The sequence below is a fragment of the Eurytemora carolleeae genome, unplaced genomic scaffold, assembly GCF_000591075.1.
Source record: "Eurytemora carolleeae unplaced genomic scaffold, Eaff_2.0 scaffold486, whole genome shotgun sequence".
Taxonomy (NCBI): Eukaryota; Metazoa; Arthropoda; class Copepoda; order Calanoida; family Temoridae; genus Eurytemora; species Eurytemora carolleeae.
In genome coordinates this window covers 70,162-84,933 of record NW_019396419.1, presented here as the reverse complement: position 1 = coordinate 84,933, position 14,772 = coordinate 70,162, and the positions used below count along the sequence as shown (strand labels likewise).

General features: G+C 33.7%; 1 protein-coding gene and 1 long non-coding RNA gene across 2 annotated transcripts in view; both read left to right on the top strand.

Annotated features, from left to right (window-relative positions):
• Nucleotides 1-693: 693 nt before the first annotated feature.
• On the top strand, nt 694-7,609 carry LOC111702950 (uncharacterized). Its single transcript, XR_002765526.1, has 5 exons — nt 694-709; nt 1,050-1,163; nt 6,613-6,734; nt 6,797-6,908; nt 7,392-7,609. It is a non-coding gene; the product is annotated as an uncharacterized LOC111702950 (long non-coding RNA).
• A 296-nt stretch (nt 7,610-7,905) lies between these two features.
• The window catches only part of LOC111702948 (uncharacterized), an 8,987-nt gene continuing 2,120 nt past the window's right edge, over nt 7,906-14,772 (top strand). Inside the window, exons 1-4 of the mRNA XM_023474772.1 lie at nt 7,906-7,933; nt 10,715-10,792; nt 11,911-12,009; nt 12,701-12,814. Coding sequence (XP_023330540.1) covers nt 10,716-10,792; nt 11,911-12,009; nt 12,701-12,814 — 290 coding nt within the window. The 5' untranslated portion in view covers nt 7,906-7,933; nt 10,715. The remainder of the gene's footprint in view (nt 7,934-10,714; nt 10,793-11,910; nt 12,010-12,700; nt 12,815-14,772) is intronic.

The window sequence follows — 14,772 nt, the reverse complement described above, 5'->3', positions numbered from 1 at the left end:
AATCTACATTACAAAGATATAGGTAGATAAGTATATAGGTATAGATAGGTTGATAGATAAATAGGTAGCTAGGATACCAGTAGATAGGTAGATAGGACACCAGTAGATATGTAGATAGGACACCAGTAGATAAGTTGATAGGAAATCAGAAGATAGGTAGATAGAACACCAGTAGATAGGTAGATAGGACACCAGAAGATAGGTAGGTAGGACACCATTAGATAGATAGATAGGACACCAGAAGATAGGTAGATAGGACATCAGTAGATAGATAGATAGGACACCAGTAGATAGATATATAGGACACCAGAAGATAGGTAGATAGGACATCAGTAGATAGGTAGATAGGACACCAGAAGATAGATAGATAGGACATCAGTAGATAGATAGATAGGACACCAGAATATAGGTAGATAGAACACCAGTAGATAGATAGGACACCAGAATATAGGTAGATAGAACACCAGTAGATAGATAGGACACCAGAATATAGGTAGATAGAACACCAGTAGATAGATAGGACACCAGAATATAGGTAGATAGAACACCAGTAGATAGATAGGACACCAGAATATAGGTAGATAGAACACCAGTAGATAGATAGGACACCAGAATATAGGTAGATAGAACACCAGTAGATAGATAGGNCACGTAAGATAAATATCATATTGCTATACCACGTAAGATAAATATCATATTGCTATACCGCGTAAGATAAATATCATATTGCTATACCACGTAAGATAAATATCATATTGCAGTGTTGATGTAATTGCATCTCTTTATCGCTGGTTTCAAATATTTTGACTAAGATGAATTCTACAAGTGAGAAGTCTAAACAAAATGTTAAATATTTATCTTCCTGACACACAGTTCATTTTTTTTATAAAGATTCTTTGTTAAAAGCTTTCTTCAAAATTTATGCTAGAATATAAACAGGAAACACTAAATCCCTCTTTTAAATTCATTTTCTTGCACCCTAAATTACGGTAATAATTTATTATGCTTATTACAATAAAAAGTTTTGATTCCTTTTTTCCTGTGTCTAGTGCAGCAACTGCAACAGCTTGCAGTGGACGTAAGAAGAGATCTATCCTGACAGATCCGATATCTGAGGACAGGGGGGAGATAATACCATCCAGTCAATTCAAATCTCCTCTCAGGTAGAACCAGTTATACAATATACAATGAACAATATACAATATACATCCCCTTTTTGGAACAGCCAGTTAAATATAATTCCTTTTAATGAGCCGTTACACATAATCCCTTTTCATAGTCAGTTATACATAATCCCTTTTTATAGTCAGTTATACACAATCCCTTTTTTATAGTCAGTTAGACAAAATCCCTTTTTATAGTCAGTTATACATAATCCCTTTTTAATAGTCAGTTATACATAATCCCTTTTTTATAGTCAGTTATACACAATCCCTTTTATATAGTCAGTTATACATAATCCCTTTTTATAATCATTTATGCATAATCCCTTTTTTATAGTCAGTTATACATATAATCTCTTTTTTATAGTTAGTTACACACAATCCTTTTTTATAGTCATTTATACATAATCCCTTTTTTATAGTCAGTTATACATAATCCCTTTTTATCGTCAGCTATACATAATCCCTTTTTATAGTCAGTTATACATAATCCCTTTTTTATAGTCAGTTATACATAATCCCTTTTTATAGTCAATTATACAAAATCCCTTTTTTTAAAGTCAGTAATACATAACCCTTTTTTATGGTCAGTTATACATAATCCCTTTTTTATAGTCAGTTATACATAATCCTTTTTTTTGGTCAGTTATACATAATCCCTTTTTTATTGTCAGTTATACATAATCCCTTTTTCATAGTCAGTTATACATAATCCCTTTTTATAGTCAGTTATACATAATCCCTTTTTTAGTCAGTTATGCATGATCCCTTTTTATAGTCAGTTATACATAATCCCTTTTTTTATAGTCAGTTATACATAATCCCTTTTTATAGTCAGTTATACAAAATCCCTTTTTATAGTCAGTTCTACATAATCCCTATTTTATAGTCAGTTATACATAATCCCTTTTTTATAGCCAGTTATACATAATCTCTTTTTTATTGTCAGTTATACATAATCCCTTTTTTATAGTCAGTTATACAAATCCCTTTCTTATAGTTATTTATACATAATCCCTTTTTTATAGTCAGTTATCCATAATCCCTTTTTTATAGTCCGTTATACATAATCCCTTTTTTATAGTCAGTTATACATAATTCCTTTTCTTTGCACATAATTCCCTTTTTAACAGACAAATATTGAATTTCCTTTCAATCAAATCTGATAAGTGATTATTACACTTCCACATTTAAATTATTATAGTTATATAACATTGTCAATCTAGCTTCCCCATTTAACTTTCATTTACTTCCCTGTCAAACTCTATTTATACTACCCTGTCAACCTCTTGATATACTTCCCTGTCAAACTCTATCTATACAACCCTGTCAACCTCTAAATATACTTCTCCGTCAAACTCTAGATATACTTCCCTGTCAACCTCTAAATATAATTCTCTGTCCACCTCTAGATATACTTCTCTGTCTAACTCTAGATGTACTTCCCTGTCTAACCCTTTATATACTTCCTTGTCTAACTCTAGATATCCTTCCCTGCCTAACCCTATATATGCTTCCCTGTCTAACCCTTTATATACTTCCCCGTCTAACTCTAGATATACTTCCTTGTCTAACCCTTTAAATACTTACTTGTCTAACGCTTTATATACTTCCTTGTCTAACTCTAGATATCCATCCCTGTCTAACCCTATATATACTTCCCTGCCTAACTCTAGATGTACTTCCCTGACAAACTCTAGATATACTTCCTTGTCTAACTCTAAATATCCATCCCTGTCTAACTCTAGATGTACTTCCCTGTCAAACTCTAGATATACATTCCTGTCTAACTCTAGATGTACTTCCCTGTCAAACTCTAGATATACTTCCCTGTCTAACCCTAGATATAATTCCTTGTCTAACTCTAGATATTCTTCCCTGTCTAACTCTAAATATACTTCCCTTTCTAACTCTAGATATACTTCCCTGTCTAACCCTAGATATACGTCCATGTCTAACCCTTTATATACTTCTCTGTCTAACTCTAGATATACTTCCCTGTCTAACCCTAGATAAACTTCCTTGTCTAACTCTAGATATACTTCCCTATCTAACTCTAGATATACATTCCTGTCTAACTCTAGATGTACTTCCCCTGTCAAACTCTAGATATACTTCCATGTCTAACCCTAGATATACTTCCCTTTCTAACTCTAGATATACTTCCCTGTCTAACCCTTTATATACTTCCCTGTCTAACTTTAGATATACTTCCTTGTCTAACACTTTATATACTTCCTTGTCTAACTATAGATATCCATCCCTGTCTAACTCTAGATGTACTTCCTTGTCTAACTCTAGATATACTTCCCTGTCTAACCCTTTATATACTTCCCTGTCTAACTCTAGATATACTTCGTTGTCTAACACTTTATATACTTCCTTGTCTAACTCTAGATATCCATCCCTGTCTAACTCTAGATGTACTTCCCTGTCTAACCCTTTATATAATTCCCTATCTAACTCTAGATATACTTGCCTGTCTAACCCTATATATACTTCCCTTTCTAACTCTAGATATACTTCCATGTCTAACTCTAGATATACTTCTCTGTCTAATTCTAGATATACTTCACTGTCAAACACTAGATATACTTCCCTGTCTAACTCTAGATATACTTCCTTGTCTAACTCTAGATATACTTCCCTGTCTAACTCTAGATGTACTTCCCTGTCAAACTCTAGATATACATTCCTGTCTAACTCTAGATATACTTACCTGTCAAACTCTAGATATACTTCCCTGTCTAACCCTAGATATACTTCCTTGTCTAACTCTAGATATACCTCCCTGTCTAACTCTAAATATACTTCCCTTTCTAACTCTAGATATACTTCCCTGTCTAACCCTAGATATACGTCCATGTCTAACCCTTTATATACTTCTCTGTCTAACTCTAGATATACTTCCCTGTCTAATCCTAGATAAACTTCCCTGTCTAAAACTAGATATCTTACCTGTCTAACCCTATATATACTTCCCTGTCTAACTCTAGATATCCATCCCTGTCTAACTCTAGATGTACTTCCCTGTCAAACTCTAGATATGCATCCCTGTCTAACTCTAGATGTACTTCCCTGTCAAACTCTAGATATACTTCCCTGTCAAACTCTAGATATACTTCCCTTTCTAACTCTAGATATGCTTCCCTGTCTAACCCTAGATATACTTCCATGTCTAAACCTTTATATACTTCTCTGTCTAACTCTAGATATACTTCCCTGTCTAATCCTAGATAAACTTCCCTGTCTAACACTAGATATACTTCCCTGTCTAACTCTAGATGTACTTTCTTGTCTAACTCTAGATGTACTTCCCTGTCAAACTCTAGATATACTTCCTTGTCTAACTCTAGATATCCATCCCTGTCTAACTCTAGATGTGCTTCTTTTCAAATTCTAGATATACATCCCTGTCTAACTCTACATGTACTTCCCTGTCAAACTCTAGATATACTTCCCTGTTTAACCCTAGATATACTTCCCTGTCTAACTCTAGATATACTTCCTTGTCAAACTCTAGATATACTTCCCTGTCTAACCCTATATATACTTCCCTGTCTAACCCTATATATTCTTCCCTGTCTAACCCTATATATACTTCCCTTTCTAACTCAAGATATACTTCCCTGTCTAACTCTAGATATACTTCCCTGTCTAACCCTAGATATACTTCCCTGTCAAACTCTAGATATACTTCCCTGTCTAACTTTAGATGTACTTCCTTGTCTAACTCTAGATATACATCCTTGTCTAACTCTAGATGTACTTCCCTGTCTAACTCTAGATGTACATCCCTGTCTAACTCTAGATGTACTTCCCTGTCAAACTCTAGATATACTTCCCTGTCTAACTCTAGATATACTTCCCTGTCTAACCCTATATATACTTCCCTGTCTAACCCTAGATATTCTTCCTTGTCTAACACTTTATATACTTCCCTGTATATCTCTAGATATACTTTCCTGTCTAATCCTAGATAAACTTCCCTTTCTAACACTAGATTTCTTCCCTGTCTTACCCTATATATACTTCCCTGTCTAACACTAGATATACTTCCTTGTCTAACCCTATATATACTTCCCTGTCTAACACTAGATATACTTCCTTGTCTAGCCCTATATATACTTCCCTGTCTAAAACTAGATTTACCTCCTTGTCTAACCCTATATATACTTTCCTGTCTAACACTAGATATACTTCCTTGTCTAACCCTATATATTCTTCCATGTCTAACTCTAGATATACCTCCTTGTCTAACCCTATATATACTTCCCTGTCTAACACTAGATTTACTTCTTTGTCTAACTCTAGATATACTTCCCTGTCTAACACTAGATTTGTCTCCTTGTCTAACCCTATATATACTTCCCTGTCTAACTCTAGATATACATCCCTGTCTAACACTAGATTTACCTCCTTGTCTAACCCTATATATACTTCCTTGTCTAACACTAGATATATTTCCCTGTCTAACTCTAAATATACTTCCCTTTCTAACTCTAGATATACTTCCCTGTTTAACTCTAAATATACTTCTCTGTCAATCACTATATATACTTCCCTGTCTAACTCTAAATATACTTCTCTGTATAACTCTAGATATACTTCCTTGTCTAACTCTAGATATACTTCCCTGTCAAACTCTAGATGTACTTCCCTGTCTAACTCTAGATTTACTTCCCTGTCTAACTCTAGATATACTTCCCTGTCTAACTCTAGATATAATTCCCTGTCTAACACTAGATATACTTCCCTTTCTAACTCAAGATATACTTCCCTGTCTAACCCTAGATGTACTTCCTTTTCTAACTCTAGATATGCTTCCTTGTCTAATTCTAGATATCCATCCCTTTCAAACTCTAGATTTACTTTCCTGTCTTACCCTAGATATAGTTCCTTGTCTAACTCTAGATATACTTCCCTGTCTAACATTAGATATACCCCCTTGTCTAACCCTTTATATACTTCTCCGTCTAACTCTAGATTTACTTCCCTGTCTAACTCTAGTTATACTTCCCTGTCTAAATCTAGATATACTTCCCTGTCTAACACTATAGATACTTGCTTGTCTAACCCTTTATATACTTTCCTGTCTAACCCTAGATATACTTCCCTGTCTAACTCTAGATATACTTCCCTGTCTAACTCTAGATATACTTCCCTATCAAACCCTTTATATACTTCCTTGTCTAACCCTTTATATACTTTCCTGTCTGACCCTAGATATACTTCCCTGTCTAACTCTTGATATTCTTCCCTGTCTAACTCTAGATATACTTCCTTGTCTAACCCTTTATATACTTCCCTGTCTAACCCTATATATACTTCCTTGTCTAACTCTAGATATACTTCCCTGTCTAACCCTATATATAATTCCCTGTCTAACTCTAGATATACCTCCTTGTCTAACTAAATTCCGTTTTCTGACTAACCTGTTCTATTCTAGTGAAGTTGAGAGTGGTAAAACTGAGAAACATTATACTGGCCGAGATGCTCGTTTATTCTTACTTTCTACATCAACATCAACTATCATCGTAACATCAACAAGTACAACGACATCATTCACAGGTTATTATAAAAACATTGGAAACATTTTTGAAAGAATACTTTTGTAAGAAATTGTTGTTTAGGAACTACCACTTTAAGTGTTCTATGCATACCTACCTTCTCCGCTTGTGGATAAATCGTTTGTTATCGTTATTCTTCTGGTTATCATGATGCTTGACTGATGTGATTCTAACAGTAAGTTTAATTAATTTGTTATTGTTTTATTTGATCAAAAATTAACTATTAAACCATATAAATCATCAAAAAGAAACTTTTTAACACGTTTTTCAGCCTGGACTTCTTTATTTCTAGTCAATTAATGAAAATGTTTATGTTAGTATTTTCAAAATTACTAAAACAGCAAGAAATTGAGTTTTTGCCACAATCTCTGATTTTCTAATTCTTATATGTTTGCAACACAATGTCGTAGACTATGGATATTTCAAACTATGAATTCTGTTGTATCAAATAATCAAAGTTTGAAATATCAAGGGTTTACATCAGCAGGTTGCAAAGATATAGGGTTTAGACATTTTGAGTTTGTAGCAAAGACTCAATTTGTTTGGGTATAAAGAGAACTGAATATAGAAATATGGTGTTGCTAAATCATTTTTAAATTTAAACCTTCTTGATTTTCATGTTACCTACTGTCATGCTAAACTAATTGATTTTGTTTAGGAGATGTTAAAACGTTAGCTGTTGCTGAATTATTAGATTATTTGTTTATTTCATAAATTATTTGTTCTTATTAATCGTGTTATTATGTTTCAATGACTGATGTGATTCTAACAGTGAGTTTAATATATTGTTATTGTTTTTTTCTTCGGATTTTGAAAGTTTATCTTTTTTCCTAATATAATGCACAGTGAATTATAAATAAAAATTGTGTACGCTCATTCACAAGTAGATTATTTAGTTTTCATGTGAATAAAGAACTTTAAGATTGAATTATTTTATTAAAAATAACAAGAAATAACTTATTTATAATAAAAGAACGTTAAAAAGTTTTAAAAAACCTCAGTGTTTAAGAACAATATTTTGTTAAAATTGGCAAGGCAACATATAAAGAAATAAAATTGAGATAATTCTATGTGAAGGTACCTTAAACTAAGATGTGAAGGACATAATATTTGATATAAAACCGCAAGTCACCGAATTAATTAAATTTCTACTTATATGTAGCAGTTTATAGCTGCAGTGTATCCTTAGCTCACCTTCAGGTAACATGTGTAACATGCGCACAAAATATCCTCCAACATTTTTTTCAATAAAATTTTAAAGTTTTACAACCCCAGAGAGGAGAATGATAATAATATTAGATTTAGCAAATAAGACCTCTGTTTAGCCGGAATGGGGACATTTTATTCAAATCTGAATAATCGTTCTGTTCCATATCAAGATTTGGACTTTTTTGGTGAAGTCACATAAAAACCTGAAAATTATAGAGTCCAAAATGGGTTTTTTAGGTCCACGGATAAAATTCTTTTTTGTGATAATTTATAAAATTTGTCAATAAAATTTCATAATATAGAATAGAACAGAACAAAATAGTATAGAATTTAACAGAATTGAAAATAAGATTGAATAGAATGAAAAGAATAATAGACTAGAATTAAAACACTAAAAATAAATTAGAAAAGAATCTAATAGAAAAAAATAGCATAGAAAATTAAGAATATAATAGATTAAAATAGAATAAATTAGAATAGAATAATAGAAAAGAGTAGAATAGAATTAAGTAGAAATGAACAGAATAGAATTTGAACAAAATAAAATTGAAAAAAATCGTAATAGTGAAACAGAACAAAGTGTAGATACATCGAAAACCCATCATAGCCTTATAGGACAAGCCAGGCGCATGCTGCGAAATAAGACAAGCCATGCGAATACAGCGAAATAGGACAAGCCATGCGGATATAGCGAAATAGGACAAGCCATGCGGATACAGCAAAATAGGACAAGCCATGCGGATACAGCGAAATAGGACAAGCCAGGCGGATATAGCGAAATAGGACAAGCCAGGCGGATATAGCGAAATAGGAAAAGCCAAGCGGATATGGCGAAATAGGACAAGCCATGCGGATACAGCGAAATAGGACAAGGTAGGTGGATATAGGGAAATAGGACAAGCCAGGCGATACGGCGAAATAGGACAAGCCAGGCGGATATAGCGAAATAGGACAATCCAGGCGGATACATAGGATCATAGGACAAGCCAGGCGTATGCGGCGAAATAGGACAATCCAGGCGGATACGGCGAAAAAAAACTTTAATAAATTCATACTTTTAATAAAACGTTGAAATACAACCAATCGGGGGTCGAAATTTATGATATTTTGTAACAGTCAGAAAATAACTTTTTTCATCACAAATAATATTTTTTTTAAACTTCACCAATGAAAACACAAGCCTCCTATAAGCCTCCTAAAATCCTCCTCAAAGCTTCAAAAAACCCTCATCAAAGGCTCATCAAAGTCTCATAGAAGAGGACAGAATAGAAAAGAAAAGAATAGAAATGAAAATAAAAAGCCAATTAAACATAATCCCCTTTCTAAAGCCAGTTAATTATAATCCCCATTAAACAAACTGTTAAACAAAACACGCTTTCTACAGCCAGTAAAACATAATCCCCTTTCTACAGCCAGTAAAGCATAATCATCTTTGCAGCTAGTTGAACATAATCTTCTTTCTACAACCAGTTAAACATAATCCTCTTTCTACAGCCAGTTTAACATAATCTCCTTTCTACAGCCAGTTTAACATAATCTTCTTTCTACAGCCAGTTAAGCATAATCATCTTTGCAGCTAGTTGAACATAATCCACTTTCTACAACCAGTTTAACATAATTCACTTTCTACTGCCAGTTAAGTTAAATCCCCTTTCTACAACCAAGTAAGCAAAATCCTCGTTCTACAACTAGTTAGACAAAATCTACTTTCTACAGCCAGTTAAACACAATCCTCTTTACAGCTAGTGAAATATAATCCCCGTTCTACAGCCAGTTTAACATAATTACTTTTATTTTTACAAGATTAGTTTCACCACCAGTTTTACATAATTCCATTTTATTTTCCTCTAACGATAAAAATGAAGCTCAAAATATTTCATACTAAAATTCTTTCAATGTTAGATATTTCAAGAATTTACTCATTTTTGTGGACGAGTAGGTAGGATCCTGGACGAGTGGACGAGTAGGTAGGATCTGGATGAGTGGACGAGTAGGTAGGATCCTGGACGAGTGGACGAGTAGGTAGGATCCTGGACGAGTGGACGAGTAGGTAGGATCCTGGACGAGTGGACGAGTAGGTAGGATGGCAGGAAAACGTATATAAACATGATACTATAACGAACTATTACTTAGCTCAATCAAACTAATAACAACAACAAACATTGTCATATTTAACAAGAAGAGAGAAAAAGATTCAAATGTTTGTATTAAGAAATATCCCATTTTTAATACTGCAAAAAAATGTATATCAGAATATTCATAAATTCAAGGTTTAAAATTTGGGTGAAGAAAGTGACATAAGTTAGGTTGGAATTTTAATTTAGACGCTACTTATCTAGTGTTAAAACAACAAAGACACAGTAATGAACCCCTTTCATTTATCAATAAGATATGCATTAGAAGCAGATTTAAAAATATTTTTAGATTCGGACTGTTTAATTTCAACAGGAAAATTATTCCAAGCGGAAGGAAAGAAACAAGAGGAATCTTGTAACATATTTAGATTTGTCTCTGGGTTCAAAATAATCAATATTATTCCTAAATCCTGGATTCAACCCTCGTTAAGAGTTTTGTAAAAAGTAATCCTAGAATGGATTAAGCAATGTATATTTCTATCATAAGAAAACATATAAATGTTCCCTATAGCCGGCCAAACAGCTGGACCTAACGGGTTGACATTTTTCGTGGACACTACCACCACCATGTTTGAACGGAAATTTCCGACAAAATACAATTTAGTTAGTTTGCTGAACACAACTTTTTCTTCCGCAGGATGTCGAGTTTAAGATTGATCCTGCTTCTTGCAGCTGTACTTGGTACTGTTTCAGCAGAGAATATCCAGCATTCAAGGTATTTTGTATATCCGTATTTATAGATAGATAGGACACCAGTAGATAGATAGATAGGAAACCAGTAGATAGATAGATAGGAAATCAGTAGATAGATAGATAGGAAACCAGTGGATAGATAGATAGGAAACTAGTAGATAGATAGATAGGAAACTAGTAGATAGATAGATAGGAAACTAGTAGATAGATAGATAGGAAACTAGTAGACAGATAGATAGGAAACTAGTAGACAGATAGATAGGAAACTAGTAGATAGATAGATAGGAAAATAGTAGATAGATAGATAGGAAACTAGTAGACAGATAGATAAGAAAATAGTAGATAGATAGATAGGAAACTAGTAGATAGATAGATAGGAAACTAGTAGACAGATAGATAGGACACCAGTGGATAGATAGATAGGACACCAGTAGATAGGTAGATATGACATCAGTAGATAGGTAGATAGGGCACCATTAAATGGGTAGCTATGGCACTACTAGATAGGTAGATAGGACACCAGTAGATAGGTAGATAGGACACACATAGATAGGTAGATAGGACACCAGTAGATAGGTATATATGACACCAGTAGATAGGTAGATAGGACACCAGTAGATAGGTAGATAAGACACCAGTAGATAGGTTGATAGGATACCAGTATATAGGTAGATAGGAAATCAGGAGATCTGTAGATAGGAAATCTGTAGATAGGTAGATAGGATACCAATAGACAGATAGATATGACACCATTAAATAGGTAGATAGGATACCAGTAGATAGGTAGATAGGTTCTCAGTAGATAAATGAATAGGATACTAATGGGTAGGTAGATAGGGCAATATTAGATATGTAGATAGGTCACCTGTAGATAGGAAGGCAGGACGTCAGTAAATAGGTAGATAGGGCACCAGTAGATATGTAGATCAAACACCAGTAGATAAATCAATAGAATACCAATGGTAGGCACCATTAGATGGGTAGATAGGGAACTATTAGACAGGTAGATAGGGCACTATTAGACAGGTAGATAGAGAACTATTGGACAGGTAGATAGGGCACTATTAGATCTAGTTAGAAAACCTAGCTAGAAAAAGATCATCGCTGAAAACTATTCTAATTTAAAATCATGTTTTTCAGGAATAGAAACCCCAGACTATTCTTCGCTAGTATCAGTTCTTCAACAACAACAACAACAGTAACAACTGCCTTTAGAACAGCAACATTTTGCTATACCGCGTAAGATAAATATTTTACCGAGCTGGTATTTAATTGTATGTGTATCTTTTTTATCGCTAGTGACAAAAAATATGAACATAAAGAACTCTACAAGTGAGAAGTCTAAAAGTTTTAAATTCATTTTCTTATACCCCAAGCCAAAATTACGTTAATAATTTATTATTGATTATCTACAAATGCTTAATACAATGGAGACCATTTTGCGGGGCTCATGGCGGTCATGCACCCCCTCCCTCACTGGAAAGCGTTGAGGAAATGATAATGAAACATTTGCTTTGCCCCCTGGGTAACATACAGTAAGACCCATAAAACGGTGGAATTGGAAGACGAAATTTAAGCAATCCTAAGTGTATTTTATGTTTTCATAAAGAAAATAATTTTCCAGTAGCTAGTACATTTCAAAATTGCTGTTTTTTATGTTTTTGGACTGTAAAAATAATAACTCAAGTCGACCAGTCGTTTTCCATTTTCTACAGTGTATATGGGGTCCCATTGAAGGATTGAGTAGCATTGGCATTCATTTTATAAAGATTCTTTATTAAAAGCTTTCTTCAAAATTTATGCTAGAATATAAACAGGAAACACTAAATCCCTATTTTAAATTAATTTTCTTGCACCCTAAATTACGGTAATAATTTATTATGCTTATTACAATAAAAAGTTTTGATTTCTTTTTTTTTCCTGTGTCTAGTGCAGCAACTGCAACAGCTTGCAGTGGACGTAAGAAGAGATCTATCCTGACAGATCCGATATCTGAGGACAGGGGGGAGATTATACCATCCACTCAATTCAAAACTCCTCTCAGGTATAACTATAAATGTTCTATTCTAACCAAACTTACATATAATTCCATTTCTACAGCACTGCAAACCAAGAAGTGCACGCTCTCACACAAATATTCAGCAGTATTTTGCTAAATACTTCTTTCAAACTTAAACTAAAAGCAAGTGCGATGCAAATGTGTATCTCTGAGCTACAAAAAGTATCTTTGAGTTGGTGAGGTAAAATCAAGGGCTAGGACGTTGCGACATTTTTAAGTCGAGGCTTTCTAGAAATTTGATGACTAAGCTTCAGAGTTGTCTAATGTCTATTTCTTGAGTTAACATAATCCAGTTTCTAAAGCAAGTTTAACATAATCCTCTTTCTACAACCAGTTAAACATAATACCCTTTCTACAGCCAGTTTAACACAATCTCCTTTCTACATCCAGTTTAACATAATCCCCTTTCTACAGCCAGTTTAACATAATCTTCTTTCTACAGCCAGTTTAACATAATCTTCTTTCTCCAGCCAGTTTAACAAAATCCTCTTTCTACAACCAGTTAAACATAATCTCCTTTCTACATGCCAGTTAAACATAATCCTCTTTCTACAGCCAGTTTAACATAATCTCCTTTCTACAGCCAGTTTAACATAATCTCCTTTCTACAGCCAGTTTAACATAATCTTCTTTCTCCAGCCAGTTTAACAAAATCCTCTTTCTACAGCCAGTTTAACATAATATTCTTTCTACAGCCAGTTTAACATAATCCCCTTTCTACAACCAGTTTAACATAATCTCCTTTCTACAGCCAGTTTAACATAATCCTCTTTCTACAGCCAGTTTAACATAATCCTCTTTCTACAGCCAGTTTAACATAATCCTCTTTCTACAACCAGTTAAACATAATCTCCTTTCTACAGCCAGTTTAACACAATCTCCTTTCTACAGCCAGTTTAGCATAATCTCATTTCTACAGCCAGTTTAACATAATACCCTTTCTACAGGCAGTTTACCATAATCCTTTTTCTACAACCAAATTAACATAATCTTCTTTCTACAACCAGTTTAACATATTCTCCTTTCTACAACCAGTTAAACATAATCCACTTTCTACAGCCAGTTTAACATAATCCACTTTCTACAGCCAGTTTAACATAATCCACTTTCTACAGCCAGTTAAACATAATCTCCTTTGTACAGCCAGTTTAACATAATTCTCTTTCTACAGCCAGTTTAATATAATCCTCTTTCTACAGCCAGTTTAACATAATCCTCTTTCTACAACCAGTTAAACATAATCTCCTTTCTACAGCCAGTTTAACACAATATCCTTTCTACAGCCAGTTTAGCATAATCTCATTTCTACAGCCAGTTTAACATAATCCTTTTTCTACAACCAGTTTAATATAATCTCCTTTCTACAACCAGTTAAACATAATCCACTTTCTACAGCCAGTTTAACATAATCCACTTTCTACAGCCAGTTAAACATAATCTGCTTTCTACAGCCAGTTAAACACAATCCACTTTCCGCAACCAGTTAAACATAATGTCCTTTCTACAGCCAGTTAAACATAATCCTCTTTCTACAACCAGTTAAACATAATCTCCTTTCTACAGACAGTTAAACATAATCTTCTTTCTACTACCAGTTAAACATAATCTCCATTCTACAGCCAGTTTAACTTAATCTTCTTTCTACAGCCAGTTAAACATAATCCTCATACTACAGACAGTTAAACATAATCTCCTTTCTACAGCAAGTTAAACATAATCTCCTTTCTACAGCTAGTTTAACATAATCTTCTTTCTACAGCCAGTTCAACATAATACCCTTTCTACAGCCAGTTAAACATAATTTCCTTTCTACAGCCAGTTTAACATGATCTTCTTTCTACAGCCAGTTTAACATAATCCCCTTTCTACAGCCAGTTAAACATAATCTCTTTTCTACAGCCAGTTAAACATAATCTTCTTTATACAGCCAGCCAGTTTACCAT